General features: G+C 38.8%; 2 protein-coding genes across 2 annotated transcripts; both read left to right on the forward strand.

Moving 5' to 3' along the window:
- The first annotated feature begins 251 nt into the window (after positions 1–251).
- Positions 252–1,185, forward strand: LOC119693442. Its single transcript, XM_038116885.2, has 2 exons — positions 252–618; positions 844–1,185. The coding sequence occupies exons 1-2, from the start codon at positions 331–333 to the stop codon at positions 1,120–1,122; spliced, it is 567 nt and encodes a 188-aa protein (XP_037972813.1). The 5' UTR covers positions 252–330; the 3' UTR covers positions 1,123–1,185.
- Positions 1,186–1,356: 171 nt separating this feature from the next.
- Positions 1,357–12,331, forward strand: LOC105381135 (activating signal cointegrator 1 complex subunit 2). Its single transcript, XM_048623117.1, has 12 exons — positions 1,357–1,537; positions 1,615–1,692; positions 1,987–2,135; positions 2,602–2,782; positions 3,031–3,228; positions 6,287–6,537; positions 6,907–7,086; positions 7,487–7,627; positions 8,053–8,604; positions 9,100–9,244; positions 9,643–9,806; positions 11,035–12,331. The coding sequence occupies exons 1-12, from the start codon at positions 1,511–1,513 to the stop codon at positions 11,189–11,191; spliced, it is 2,223 nt and encodes a 740-aa protein (XP_048479074.1). The 5' UTR covers positions 1,357–1,510; the 3' UTR covers positions 11,192–12,331.
- The last annotated feature ends 3,004 nt before the right edge of the window (positions 12,332–15,335 follow it).

A 15,335-nucleotide genomic window follows, 5' to 3' on the forward strand; every position in this document is an offset into this window, starting at 1 on the left:
GCGGAGAATTACGTACAAATAAATACTAGTATTAAGTCGGTGGTCCTCCGTTCCGCCCTATGGCGTTGTGGACACGATTTTCATCGACTATATTTATCCTACACTCGTATCGTTCACTCTTACTTGTACTTATCGATATTATTATAATCGATTCTATTATTTTTAATGCGGCAACATTAAACTAAACAGCCGAAACATGGCCGAAACCCACTGTCTGTCAACTCAAATGTCACAAGTGTCAGTCAGTGTCACATTTGTTGACATTGTTTTCAACAGTTTTCTTGTTTGATTGTTTTGATTTAATTTTACATTTTTATCCAATATTTAACGATGAAAAAATCGTCAACTGATGTTAAAGTGAAAAAAACTCTTGTAAGGCATTGCGAACAAAAAATCAGGGAGCCTCTGCAACCCAGAGTCGTACGAGATTTAGAAATAAAACCAAATAGTTCTGGGACAATAAAATCTTCAGTTGCACAGAAAGAGAATGAATTAAGCGAGCCAACATTGTGTTCGAGCGTCGCTTTAGCGAACTACTTGAATGATGTGAAAAGATCCCTGCCACGTCCACTTTCTGCTGAAGACCATTACATAGATAAAGCTAAGGCCACAGCTAAAGTTAGTACTCACCATTCACAAACTTGTTTTCTTATTTTAATGTTTTAAATTAAAGCAAACCGGAAACACACACCTACAGTCACATTCTATGACTCTACATCTAAATGCAGTTATAAAAAAAGAGTTGATTTGTGAACTACCCACATGCAGTACTGTATAGCGACATAATGCAAAATATCTAGCCAATTAACAACCTGTTACTAATTTAATTTGTGTTTCTTACAGATGACCAAAAAACTTAACTTCCAATTTAATGACAGAATTTACAACAATCTCATTGAACTAAATGCAAACATAGAAGAATCAAGGACAAAGAAGGACAAAAGAAGTTCCCGGACTTCTGTGAAGCGAGACATTGAACCAAACATAGAAGACTTTTTTGAACATAAAATAGAAAAAGATTCTGCCCCTGAAGTTATATTAATAAAACCAAAGTTCAAACCTCTGCGGAAGGTTGAAGAGGGTTCACTGCATGCATTAGTAGCCTCTTTTGAAGATTTATGACAAAACATCATATTTTGTATCAAATATAGTTAAATAAAATAAAGCATGCACATGTAATAGGTACCTCCCCATTTTTTTTGTGGCCTACATACCCATAGATCTACAGTCTACCCTTCTTGGCCTACCCATGCCCATAGATAGAAAAATAAACATGACAAACGTTATTATTATTCTGAGGACAGAAAGTACACAGATAACATGAGTTAAGAGTAAATGTCAAAGTTTGACATTTTAAACAATTTTACTTACACTGTCTGTGTTTGCTTTGTTGTAGGTTGTAGATCGGTGAAAAACTGAAAATTTAAAGATTTTAATTTGTAAATTTTAGGTTTTCACTGGATTTTTCTATAAAATTTTGTAGCAGGTTTATCTAAAGTTATTGAATAAGATGAGTGTCCAAGTCTTCGAGTTTAAGGTGAGATTTTCACATTCTGTACAGTTGTTAACTTTATCACGTACTTGTACAACAATTTTTCCTATTTCTTTTGGTAGAATCCTGATAACCTGCCTGCGGAGAAGCTTACTATTCCGGTGACCAATGCAGGAGTCGTGCAACAAGTCAAGGCCTTGGTAAGTTTCAGTGCATAAAATTGCTACCTAAATTATAACCAAAAAATATGTTTTGCAAATGTTTAAAATGTAAATATCGCCGTCATACCAACTTATTAAATTTAATATCTTACTAGTCATCAAACTTGTACTATAGTTGCACTCAAAATGACTGTTTGTTAAGCTTTGCATAAAGGTGAAAGATTTTTTTAATTGGTCTTGTACTTTAATACCATGAAATCTTTCTCTCTCTAAGTTCCCCATAATCTTAATGTTACAACAGTGCTATAAACCACTATTTTCCTTTAATTTCAGGATGCCTATTGGGTGGAGAAGAGACAGCTGATGGTATATGAGCGGCCTCCGGTCACCAGCACGGTGCTTGGGGCCCACGACATGTGGAGGACCAAGATGGATGGATACCTAACAGATGTCAAGTGGCTACTGTCATTGGAACATCACAGGTAAGCCATGGGCAGAGCTATTTTAATACAACTAGATGGAGTGTCAGTGCAAAAATCTATCCATGGGCATTTCAAATTAATCTGTTCAGTTCAAAACAATATTTTCGGCTCAAGCTTTGTAGCAGCTTTTGAGGGTTCTTCTGAGAATTGAGGGATTAAAAGTAGCCCTCACTGATAAATGTAAAATTATAATAAGAAACTTGATGAAATTGGTACAAGTGGTTTTGAATTTATATAAAAGTTCCTGGTATATAAGGTGAGGTGCTGACTAAATAGAGAAATTAGATGTATGTGTAGTGAAACAATCATGGTTTCTGTCTTAGCTTATCATCAGTTATATTTACTAGTGGTTTAGATTGACCCCCCAAGTCACCCTCATCCCCTTTCGGCTTAGTATACCACTTACACAACACTCTGTATTATTATGTTTGTATATTTGAAGAATATTGCTTTCCTCTGTTCACAGATTTTGGAGTACAATAATCTATCACTCCCAAAGCATGGACATGCTAGTGTCATTTTTGCAAGAAGCAAACCCGCCATACATGCCTCCGTACGAGAACAAGAGTATACAGAAGCTTTATGAAGAAATTAGGAAAATGGTGCTAATAGTTTTTAGTAGACTTGTTACTAATAAGGAAAGTAAAGTGAGTATAACTGGCTCCTGGCCACCTCTTGTTAAATTGTTATTTTGTATTTTTTTAATATCATCACAATCCACCGTATCGGTATGCCGTATAAGTCCTTATTTCTAAAGAATTCATTGGTACATAGCAGATTCTAACTCACGGCCTCATGAATGAGAGCAGAGACCTTATCTGTTATGCTACCACAACTCAATTCTGTTCTATCTAAGATTATATTAATAACTTCATTCATTACATTCATTTTCCAGTCGGAGTACCTGAGCAAAGAGTACATGAAGGAGCTAATCTATGACAAGTTCATCTTCACGGTGCCTATTCTGTGGGACATCTGCCTGGTCTATGGCTCGGACAACGCGCAGCACGTGGCTCGCCTGCTCACGAGTGTGTTCACACTACAGCCAAAATACTTGGCTGATTTGGATGCCGCTATTGCATTTGTTAAAGAGGTAAGTTTTTGTATTAGTTTTTACTAGATGTTCCCGCGAGAATTGCTTTGCCTTAAAAAACCGTGGGAATTCCACTTTAAAAAGTCTGCATATGTGTTAATCCAGAGTGTCAGCTAACTCCATACCAAATTTCATTAAAATTGGTTCAGCTGTTTTGACGTGAAGAAGTAACAAACACACACATACTCACAAACTTTCGCCTTCATAATATTTGTAGAATAAGGCAGGCCGCACACCAGGCATACATTTGTGTTTTACGGTATTTACGTCGCCACAATCGTTGCGCTACAATTGTATGCACATACAAATGTATTGTATATGTCGCAGGCAATTTGTAAGATCTCGCCGTTTACATACGGCGTCGTCAGTTTAACGCTCGCTGTTTTGTAATTTGCCGAAGGCATATTGATAACTCGTTCAATCGTTCTGATTTCAATGTTAATTGCAGTTTTAGGGTGACCATGATAAAACACAGTTTGAACTTTGAACAAATGGAAAAATTTGACTTTATTACAGGATTTCAAGTTAGACTTTTTACTTTTGTTTTCTTAAGTTTCCTAAGCAGGTACTACATAAGTTTAAATATTTAATAAAAGATACATTTCAGTAAAAATCGTAGTCATTTATACAGAACAATAAAACTAGGCATTTCCAGATAAAAACAAACACTGGTGCCCGAATGCACTAAACTTAGGAAAACGCTAAACCGTTTACTAAACAATTTATGAAGCTCTAAATTAATATCCTGCATGAGTCCTCCGTTGATCGGGATCTATGGATAATGTAGTAGTTTTTAGGTGCGGGATAATCTCAAAAATTTTGTCCTTTGTCTACGGCCTTTTTACTGCTCCTGCACTGCAATAAATGACTTTAAAGTCACAATTATTTAGTGAAAATGCTTCTACACTCGTAATATTTGCACTGTTTTGAGTATCGAGCCAATGTGGGTGGCATTGAGGCTTACCTCATGCGGCGACAGCTTAGGTGGTGCGGACACGTGTCTAGGATGTCAGAGCAGAGGGTCGCAAAGCGCATCTTCTATTCAGAACTTGAGGAGGGCAAGCGAAAGCATGGTGGACAACTCCTCAGGTACAAAGATGTGCTGAAGCGCCACAAGAAGAGGTGCGGCATAGAGCCTTCTCAGTGGGAGAAGCATGCCGCCTTTAGACCCGAGTGGAGGGCTTTGGTTAAAACCAAAGTCCGTGATTTTGAAGTCCACCGGCGCGCTAAACTCGACTTGAAGCGCGATGAGATAAAAGCCCGACCACCTGCGCTAACTCAATATAATTATGAGAATGGTGTGCTCACATGCCCGCAATGTGCGAGGATCTTCAGGAATAAGATAGGCTACACAAGCCACATGCGAGCACACGAGCGACGAGTCTGATCCTCGAAGCGGTCGCCGTGACCGAAATCGGTCGGACCGCATCATAATCACTTGACGCCACTACTTACTACTACCACAGAATAATAACTAGTACCAGGTACAGAAGTCCATCTTCGCAATGGCTATCAAAGAAATATGACTCCATCCCATAAGCAATAAGATCTAATTTAGATCGCGCTCCAGCCGCACACGTTTTTATTTACTTACCTACCAATTTATTTTTGAGGGAATATGCGCCTTATTTCACTGGACTACGGTGCATAATAAGTTATACGTGGTTATACGCATTGAAAAAGAAGCCACCTTAGGGTTGCCTCAGCACCACAGACTACAACGTTTACTAAGCAACGGACTGAGTTTGTAAAAAGAATGTCTAGATAATAAGATATTAAAACAAAATAATTTGAATTTAGAATACAAAGCTATTCCAAACTTATTTTCTATTGGAAATAACCAGTAAAAACAATGACAATTTCATAGTTAAGATATTTTGAAGTACATAAAATATGTATGAATCTAAGTACCTAAAACATTTAATTTTGTGAAAACATGTTTTTTTTCGTTATAATTTATATTATGGATATAATTTATATTATGATACAGAACGTGTTAGTTTCGTTAAGCACTAATCCCACTCAGCGCACATTTTATAATCGATTCATTAATACATTTTGGAGGTAGTTGTGTCTGTAAATTTAATAATTTAACGAAAAAAATATTGGAATAGACTTTGTTCAACATGGAGAAAAAAAGGGTTTGTAGTTCGGATTAATTTCATTTCAAATAAGGAACGTAGAAGAAATCAATAAAATACTTAGATTAGTTTTACCTGTCAGCATCTTTTGGTAATGTAAAAAAATTTAAATTTGGATCACGATCCGTATTTAAGCAATTAAATACGGCACAGTATCTTTTTGCTGCTTTTTTTCTTTTTATGTCCATTTTTCTATTCATAATTCGCGCGCGCGTGTATCGTCTTCCGCTTGCGGCAGCCGACTAGATTTGCCCACTCGAAGCGGCAGGCGCCAGGCTGGCGCCAGCGCCGCCCACGCGCGGAGTGACACAGGCCTGCTACTACTTTGTTGTTGTGATCAACAGCGCCGCGCGTGGTAAGAACCAGAACTAAATTTTTCAATTTGCCGCGGCATTATGTAAACGGCGTATGGATTGTCAATGAAATGTTCTGGCATACTATAAAATGACACTATATATTACAAAACAGCGAGCGTTTGTAAATGGACGACGCCGTATGTAAACGGCGAGATCTTACAAAATGCCTGCGACATATATACACACATCAGAAGCACAGTTGTAGCGTGGCACCGCTTTGAGAATTTCGACTTCATCGTCTGATGACGAAGATTTCTTGATGTGGCGATTGAGAAAATAAAGACTTTATTGGGTTCATCCGTTTAATCAAGATTGCACATTGTACGGGTATTTCTGTAATGCGTCTGTTACTATAATCATTGAGCGTGTGATTGTATAATACAGGGTTTTTTTCTACATCTACAATAAACTCAACGTAAAATTCAATGGCGCCACAATTATCGCGTTACAAATGTATGCCTGGTATGCGGCCTGGCTAAGTAACTCTGGAAATACCAAACATGTATTTTTTTCATTTTACACTTTTTGAACTCACCGAATCAAAAATTGGCCTCTTTTCAGGCCTTCAAATACATAATACTGCAAGTGAACAAAGACTATGACAACGCGGACCCGCCAAACCTCCCCGAGACCTTCAAAGGATTCAGCGAGATCCGGAGACCAACCAACAATGCTAAGGAGGAAAAACTCACATTCAATGTACTTAAAGACTTGGTTATACATCTGTTGGACACTACGCTGACCCTGAGGGTATTCATTGAAGCGTACCCGGAGTGTTTTGATATATTGAAACAGCGAGGCTTTGTTTTAAGGTAAGGGTACTTAGGATCTGTAGAATCACATAACAGTATTATTTTAATGACTGGTCCTAACCTGATTTAAGATATTTGATAATTTCCGTTAGAGACACTGCATTGTCTGGAATAGATAATTCGTAATTTCCAAAGGAGGGGCGCTACAACAATGTCCTCATGTAATCACTACCACCCACCTATTTAGGTCTTCGGTTCAGGAGGCAGAAGGGATGACATCCTTCTTTTTGTCTGGTTACCACTCGTCTAGTATGAATATACAATAGTTTGATCCAAATGATCCAATCCTGTTGATTGCCTGAGGTTGCCCCATAGCACTCAGGTCATGTATTAACAAACTCTCATGTTATACTCAAATCCCCTTTCCAGCATAGTCCAAGTATACGAGTTCGCCATCCCCCATCTCTACGAGAAGCTAGAAGAGCTAGGCGACGAGACAAGCGTATCCTTCACTGACCTACACGCACACATCGACGCGGCGCGGGCCGAGCTCATAGACGTGTTCCGAGAGATACTGGCCATACCGAAGAACTGCATCTTCAGTGGCGAGTGAGTATGTTGCCGGTTTTAGAATAAACTTTTCAATTTTAGGTTTCTTTACTCGGTGTGGTGCATGAAGAGAGAAGTGAAACCATTAAAAATTAAAAATGGTTCCACTTGTGGACAGCCATGTCCAGATTGTCCAGCTCAGAGTTATCTTTACCATTTTATCTACCTATAAGAGTGCTTTTCTATCTCTTCCGTCGGCGAATCAGGTTTAAAAAAAAACATCTTGGTCACCTCCCCTGTCAGTAACGTTCAAAACTAATAAAACGCATGCAAATTCAGTTGATAGGCCAACAAATTACCTTTCGACGAGTGTTAAAAAATCATCTTTTCACAACCGTATTCTGTCATGCTTTTCTCTGTTATTAGTCCTCGATCACCAATATTTAATTTCCCCATCCAGAGGCGACATATCATCAGCAGTGGAGCGCTACCTCTCCGTGATGATGGACGGTCTCTCGGAGCGGCTGCTCATCCACGACTACCACTCGTGCTACCCCGTCAACGAGGATCTGGACATGCTGCGACAGGCCTACCCTAATATGTATCCTTTTATTGTGGACTGGAGAGTTAGGTTGTGTCGTTATGCCTAAGTTTACACTTACACGGTGGTGCAAAAAGTGTAGCTATTGTAAGCCAAAAGCGAGTTGTATAATATAACGTCGAGTTGTGTGTAAGTCGCTGAACAACTGTTTTATAAGATTTTATTTCAGGACAAATGAAGAATAAAATTTAGCCTTCTCCATTCCTAATGCTAAGCTCACGGCTTATTCATTAATAAGTTATTTATAATGATGAGTTGTGTGATCCCTAATAAATTTATACATACTAAAATACCCGTCCATTATACTTCACCAGTCTGAAATTAAGACTGAGCACTTTATAAAAATATACTTACGTACTTCCATCCTATATTTTCTATGTTCAAACTACTGCATGAATATGGATACCTTAATCGAGATAATACAGAGACCCAGTGAAAACAGACTACATACTACAAGCAATCTACTCTAACCTCGACGACCCAGTGCCTGAACTAACAAACAACCACATCACAAACGGACACACAGAGACCATAGACTATGACACCCCGGGACCATCCACAGACACAGAGAATATCATCCCGGACAATATCAGACAGGAATCCCTCATCACAGAAGTGAAAGACCTATTTCCAGACCTAGGAGACGGTTTTGTCCTTAAATGCCTAGAGCATTACAACTTTAGCACAGAAAGAGTAATTAATTGTATATTAGAAGATAATTTAGCTGAATCGTTAAGGCATCTAGATAGAACACTGCCGATTATTCCAGAAGATGTGTTGGATAAGAAGTTTTTGGAGACTGGTATAGAAAGGTTGAACGTGTTTGATGGGGATGAGTTTGATATAATGACGAGAGATGACATAGACTTGAGTAAGATACACGATGGCAAGAAAAGACAGAAGTATAAGGACTTGAAGGATATGCTAAATGACAAGAGCGATATAAAGAAGATGACAGATATCTATAGTAAATACAAGTGAGTATTAGACATTATTTACTATCTAGCTGTTGTCCCCGCAAGCTATGCTTTACACCTTAAAAGATTTCCCCTATTTTTTTTTCATATTTACTGATCAAACCATTCACGGTCTTCCAGAAATAATTAAAAACCAAAATAATAACAAAATCAGTCCCATTCCCTTCTCTCATCCCCTCCATTGCTTTCCCCTTCTACTATCACCCCTCCCTTACCCTATCTTCCGCACTCTTGCCCTACTCTCCCATCGCCTCTTTCCATCCCATCCAATCCTCTATCCTTCACATGCCTTTCCAGCACATTCCTGTCCTCTCTTTACCTTCCCTTGTATCATCATCATCACGACAGATCACGTCCCCACACTCCCCACTGCTGGGACACGGGTCTCCTTCCATTGAAGTGAGGGTTTCGGCCTAGTCCACCACGCGGCCCAGAGCGGATTGGTGGACATTATAATCTATGGAAATAAATATCTCCCCCCCCTCTCTCCCGCAGCCTGGTGTGCGACGAATCAGCGATGTACTCGGACGAGTACGACGACACATATGACGAGGAGGGCGTGCCCCCCCCGCGCGCCGCCGACGACGAGAGAAGACCCTTCGTCACGCCCAGGGCACTCGCGCAGACCAATAGAATTGAGGTGAATACTTCGTGTCACATTTTAGTTCAGGTCAGGAAAGATAGATGGCAGTGCATAACATAGCTGTGACCAATAGGGTACAAGTTAGTTCAGGTTAGCACATACAGATGGCGGTACAGCGCCGCGACGCCATCGCAGGGAGCCGCTGGGTGTTTAGATAAATAGATAGATATAGTCTCTCTCTTGTCTTGTGGCGTATTGCCCAACGGAATATAAAAAATGGCGGACGTTGTCAGGCTATCCCGCTTGTGTACTTTTCTCAAGGCCGTCCAAATCACTGACCCTTGTTATCCTTATTTAAGCACTACCGGCTACCAGGGTCATCAATCCAGCTAACATGGAAAGCAACAGAAAATCATTCCCTAAACTTTTAAACAATATTCCATTCCCTCCCCCAGGAATCGTCATCATCAGAAGAAGAGCCGTCGAGACCCGAGGATCCTCAACCCAGCAGCAACAGGAACCGGCTGGACTTCTGCACGAACCCGGAGGAGATCCGCGCGAGGCGGGAGGCGGCGTATAGACTGCGCCAGGGGAAGGGACATAGGCCGCCGCCGACTAAGTGAGTACCTACTTTTTTTTAATAATCTCATTTATTTTATAAGCCATACATTCTAAGTCGGCTAGTAAGTACCTGCTTAATTATATAAACAAGTTATTGTAACTTAAACTGTCAAAATTCAAACGCTTTAAAAGATTTACCTTGAGGTCATACCATCTAGAAATAAAACACTGTAAAAACGTGGTGTATTGTTTCTTTATGGTGGTAATACAATTAATTATAAAGTAAAAACATTATCTATCCTTCAGCTGAATGGTCTTTTTAACCGACTTCAAAAAAAGGAGGAGGTTCTCAATTCGTCGGGATCTTTTTTTTTTTATATTTTTTTATGTATGTTCACCGATTACTCCGCCGTTTATGGACCGATTTTGAAAATTCTTTTTTTGTTGTATTGCATTGAGCTCCCAGGTGGTCCCATTTTTTTTTCAGAATTTTAGTTCACCCCCAAGGGTGGGTAAAGGGGTAAAAACAGGGTATGAATTTCCATTTTGGGCACATATTAAGCGATTCTAATGAAATTAAGAACGTAAATATAGTTCTTATAACAAAAAAATATGATGGTGACCTTGAGCTGATCTGATGATGGAAACGGAAGGCAGTCAAGGGAACTCCTCAACGGTATATAGCAACTACCTCGTGTTTAGGCTTGAATGATTCGTATTGATTAGTAGGACTTTTTGGAATCATTTGCATCTTACTTTTGATTAAAAATTATTGCAAATAAACTAAAAACTATAAAATAAAATAATAATTAAAAAAATTAAAAAACCACTAAAATGTAAGAAATAATTTAAGGTTTACACAAATTATATGTGACAGTACAAATATACCTAAGCAGGAACTGTTCTTTTTTGAAGTTGGTGCCATATTTCTTCAGATTACTTTGTCACCGCACCAACATCAAAAAAGAACAGTTCCTGCTTAGGTATATTTGTACTGTCACATATAATTTGTGTTAACCTTAAATTATTTCTTACATTTTAGTGGTTTTATTCTTTAAGATGAATTAATAAAATAGTACCATTTAGTGTATAACATGTATTTAGGTACCATTTTACAACCTGATATACCAAAAATATTATGTTCGTAAATATGCACAATGTAGCCATAATCTAGTAATTATTAAATACAACTTTATTGTTATCGCATTTCACACACATTTGACTACGCCCACAACTTAACTGACCCTTTACAAAGACTCTATTCTCAAACTAAATCTCCCCCACAGAACGACAGACGTGATCGGCAAGCCCAAAGGTCAAGGTCAAGAGAAAGACGTCCTCCACAACCGAGACAAGAAGGAGAAGCACAAGTCAGCCCGCGCCAACCACAACCGCCGCTCCGGCGCGCAGTGGAAGCGCAGCCAGGGGATGATGCCCTCCTAGTGTATGGCCATAAGGGTGGGGATGCTGTGGCGTGTTGACGCTGAGTTTAGGGAAGGGACTTTAAGCTAATGCCAACATTAAGGAAATTTATTTGCATAGGAAACTCATTACGCTTCAAACTGCCTTGCTTTGACAATATACCGATAGCGAGAGACATAGATTTAATGCCGATGTTAGGTTAATGTTACTTTCTGCATCTCAGCGTAAGTTCATCGACATTAATGTAGCGACAATAACAATAGGTTGCTTTTGACCAGGGACTGAACGATACATTTGAAATTGTAGAGAGACTGGGATCATTCATATTAGTAGCATCATTAATTCATTATCATCAGTAGGCCTACGAAGTGAACTTTTGTTTACGTAAACTATAGAAGCTGCACTATACATATTATATGGGTTCTGCATAAATTTTCCGCTAAAAGTTTTATAAAAAATCCGCTAGGGGCGCCACTTTGTATGCGAAAAACGGAATATAAATATTACCCGTACTAGGCTTACAGCCCATCATCGTAATTATGTATAGTAAGGATTTGATATCTATGCACCAGACTGAAATACATAGCACGTGCTTACGATATAATATAATTGAATGAATAAAACTATTAACTTCCAGTTTCTATAACTCTATCTTTTTATAACTGGTAGTTACTTTCATACGATTTTGACAGATTGTTACTTTTGATTATGTCAAAATCGTATGAAAGTGACTACCAGTTATGGATAGATAGAGATATAGAAACTGGTAGTAAAATAAGATTGCCTGGTTAGAATTATAGCATTATTAGAGTTGATATTTTTACAATAAACTTATGTATTTCACATGCACACCCAACTAACCGATATAGTCTAGTTACAATATAAGCATGATTGTAGTTATACATATATGTAGTAAGTAAATAATATAATTTATTTATGTGTTTTTCTGTTACCATTGTTAAACTGCAATAATATTTATATACAGGGTATTGTATAATGATAAAAAATAGTGTGCCGATCATATTATTGTATTTAAGAAACAATATTTTTGTGTAATATTGTGATATGTGCCTGATTCATAACTTCCGCCGATAATACAATACACTTGTTATTTAATTAGTTTTTATCAGATGTAAGTTGAAATACATTATTTATTACAAATTCTAATTGTCTTATTTAGAACACGCGAAAGTTTGTAAGGATGTTTTTTATACATGTATACATAATACTCATTCATGGGAAAAGTATTCAACCAATTTAGATTAAATCTTGTAAGCATGACGGTACGGGACCCTGCAAGTAACACACATACTACATACTTTTATCCCGAAATTCCCACGAGAATACTTTACAAGGCGAAGCTTAACGAACAGCTAGTAAACTATAAAACACACCTAATTTTTCCCAATGGCAGACGCTGCGAAGCGAATCGCTTGCTCGCAAACAGGACATTACACAATCCAGCCCGACCCATCCATCCTTGACACAACAGTATTTATAAGTTATTGTTAGGGCTCAATAAAGGCGTGCGGCATGGAACTAAACGCGCGGAGAATCGTTGGGACGTGCGCGGAATAGCTAAGAGCTATAGGATATAGCTATAGCTGCAGCTATAGCAGCTGTGATGGGCTACAGGTATAGCTCATCTGTGCATGGTTGTTTAGGACCGTAGCTTTGTGGCTAGCGGTTAGCGAGTGATATAGGTTCAACTTAAAAATACTTCAGTAGATTAGTATTGCTGATGTATGAAAGGAGACTCCTTGACTGACGTATCAACTGTAACTTTTGTTCGGACGTATGTAAAGGTTTATTGGCAGTCAGTGTCTACTTATATGTTAAGATGATAACTAGGTAATCAGACTGGCTAATACTTTCACCACAGTGAAAAACCCTAGTACACATAACAAGACACGAAAATTTAGGAGTAAGTACCTACCTACTACCCGCCCTCGGCGAACGAAGACTCGGCAGACCGCGAGAGACATGGCAGCGCTCTGTCAAAAAGGAAATGGGCCAGGCGGGGATGTCTTGGGCGGATGTCTCTGAGCTGGCCCAAGATCGTAAAGAATGGCGGCGCTTCACTTCGGCCCTTTGCTCCCCAGCGGAGATTGGGAATAAGTAAGTACCTAACCTACTACCCACTTAGAAGCTGTTACACAGAAGATTATATAAACAATTTTAAAAAGCTGTTTGTATTATGTAAGTTAGTCCAACAAAGCCACAGGTTTAGCACAAAGGACGCCGCTTTTATAAAGCGATCATTTCCTCAGCCCACGTCATAGCGAGCTAGGAACTCATCGTTAGGTCTGTATGTCTTGTAGGTAGGTATTAAGTCTAGCTCTAAACCTAAGTAATAATATGTATAAATTATAAGCAAATATTGTCCTTGCGTGTAGTAAATAAGTGTATGTTTGGACACGGCTACATGAAAGCTTACGGATCTAGATATAAATGAAGATAGTTATTTATCTTAGATGCAAAATGCACTACATCATAAGGAATATTAATCTAAGGTAAAATCTTTTCTACAGGGTTCAGCTTGGTTTACCACTTTTGCAACATACTGTATAAATAGCTAATATCTGTAACTATAGACTAAAACGCCGTCCTCCTAGGGCCACAAGCCATTAGGCGAGCCCCAACCTGCAGAGAGATGATCGATGATCATGGGCAATGCCGTATGCGTGGATCATTATATAAACTTATAAAATATCAGATTCTGACCAGGATGGGTTTCTGGGTGATGCTGATGAGGCAGAGCTCCCACCACCACACCACAGTGGCAGTTGAAAGAGCCAATTAGCCTACACGCCAACTCGCACCCCCAAAATTACCCCATAACGAAGATGCTACCAAAAACCATTCCTCAGAAACTAACCACAGGACGCCTTGCCGGCCGCCCGAGGGCTAACAGCAAAAAACCAACGCTCAGAACAATAACCCTCGCAGCATGTCGATGGTCGTATTCATGTGGGTAATAGCTTGGCATCGGTTTTATTATATTGTCTGTAATGAAGGACATTAGGGCGGGGCGGAGGTTTAATAAGCGCGCCGCGGTGTAAGTGGCGGGCTGCGCGCGCGGCGCTCCGGGCGGATAGGGATGGGACACGGATGTGAAAGTATCGATATGGGAAAGAAAATTTTGAGGTATAATTGTGAATTTCATTCTGCCTATATGAAATTTCAAACTAAAAAATGTCTGCAATTTGTTAATAATAACTTTAAATAAAGTTACATTAATTATGACATCATCATTATCAGCCTATAGCAATCTACTGCTGTACGTAGGACGTTGGACGTTGATGCGATCTATAGCTTTCATTACATTATGTGCCTACATTTTGTAATGTAAGGTATGTAAATAATTAAAAAGGCCAAATAGTGTCTAGAGATCTAAACCATTGCATATATTAAATAGTTCTGTGATATTGAAAATTGACAGACCTATCGGGTCGAGGAAACTTTCAATTTTTTTCTTATCATCTACAATATAAGTATACCTATAGTCTACGCGTATTTTGTAGGTACCTATACAAGTGACCCAAGTGGATGATGGTGTTATACTGAACACCATCATTTTCGGTTTATGGCGTCATCAGTCCGTCACGTCAGTTAACTTAATATCGACAAGAGCATACAAAATCTGGCACGTCACTAGATCGCGCGGCGTAATTTATTTCCCATTGAGTGTAGTTGCGCCGGTGATTATTATTGTTCCTCGAAGGCCTGCGTCTGCGCATAAAATATGTTCTGCTTTTTCCAGGTCCGAAAGACCTGTTCGGCGACGCAACCTATATTATATTGTATTCTGCAATGACCTATATCGCTTTGTGAGTGAAATCCATGAAATTTAAAAGCACTTTTGCCTTTTTACCGTGACTTAATGAGACAGGTCTGACATGAAAGTCATGTAAGTACCTACTTAATTGCTTCGAAGTTTCAATGATGTAGTGGAAACTTACATGTGCACTTAGCACTGGTTAATAAGAATATGTTTATAAATAACTAAGTATAAATGTATAAATATAGACCTACCTACCTATCCTTTCTCTATAAGTAAACTGACTTAATTAAAGACCAATGAAACTGAAATTTCCATGCACCATTTAATTAAAGTAGCGATAAAAGACGAAGATAGATTAAAGGGTTTTCTAAGCCATGTGTG

The sequence above is a fragment of the Plutella xylostella genome, chromosome 3 (assembly GCF_932276165.1).
Source record: "Plutella xylostella chromosome 3, ilPluXylo3.1, whole genome shotgun sequence".
Classification (NCBI taxonomy): Eukaryota; Metazoa; Arthropoda; class Insecta; order Lepidoptera; family Plutellidae; genus Plutella; species Plutella xylostella.

What these genes read in the sequence shown, in the direction of transcription:
- LOC105381135 (XM_048623117.1), top strand. Translation starts at nt 1,511, where the DNA reads ATGAGTGTCCAAGTCTTCGAGTTTAAG. An exon ending in TCCAAGTCTTCGAGTTTAAG is followed by an intron (nt 1,538 to 1,614) that starts GTGAGATTTTCA and finishes TTCTTTTGGTAG; the next exon opens with AATCCTGATAACCTGCCTGC. An exon ending in CTGTCATTGGAACATCACAG is followed by an intron (nt 2,136 to 2,601) that starts GTAAGCCATGGG and finishes CTCTGTTCACAG; the next exon opens with ATTTTGGAGTACAATAATCT.
- LOC119693442 (XM_038116885.2), top strand. Translation starts at nt 331, where the DNA reads ATGAAAAAATCGTCAACTGATGTTAAAGTGAAAAAAACTCTTGTAAGG. An exon ending in AAGCTAAGGCCACAGCTAAA is followed by an intron (nt 619 to 843) that starts GTTAGTACTCAC and finishes TGTTTCTTACAG; the next exon opens with ATGACCAAAAAACTTAACTT.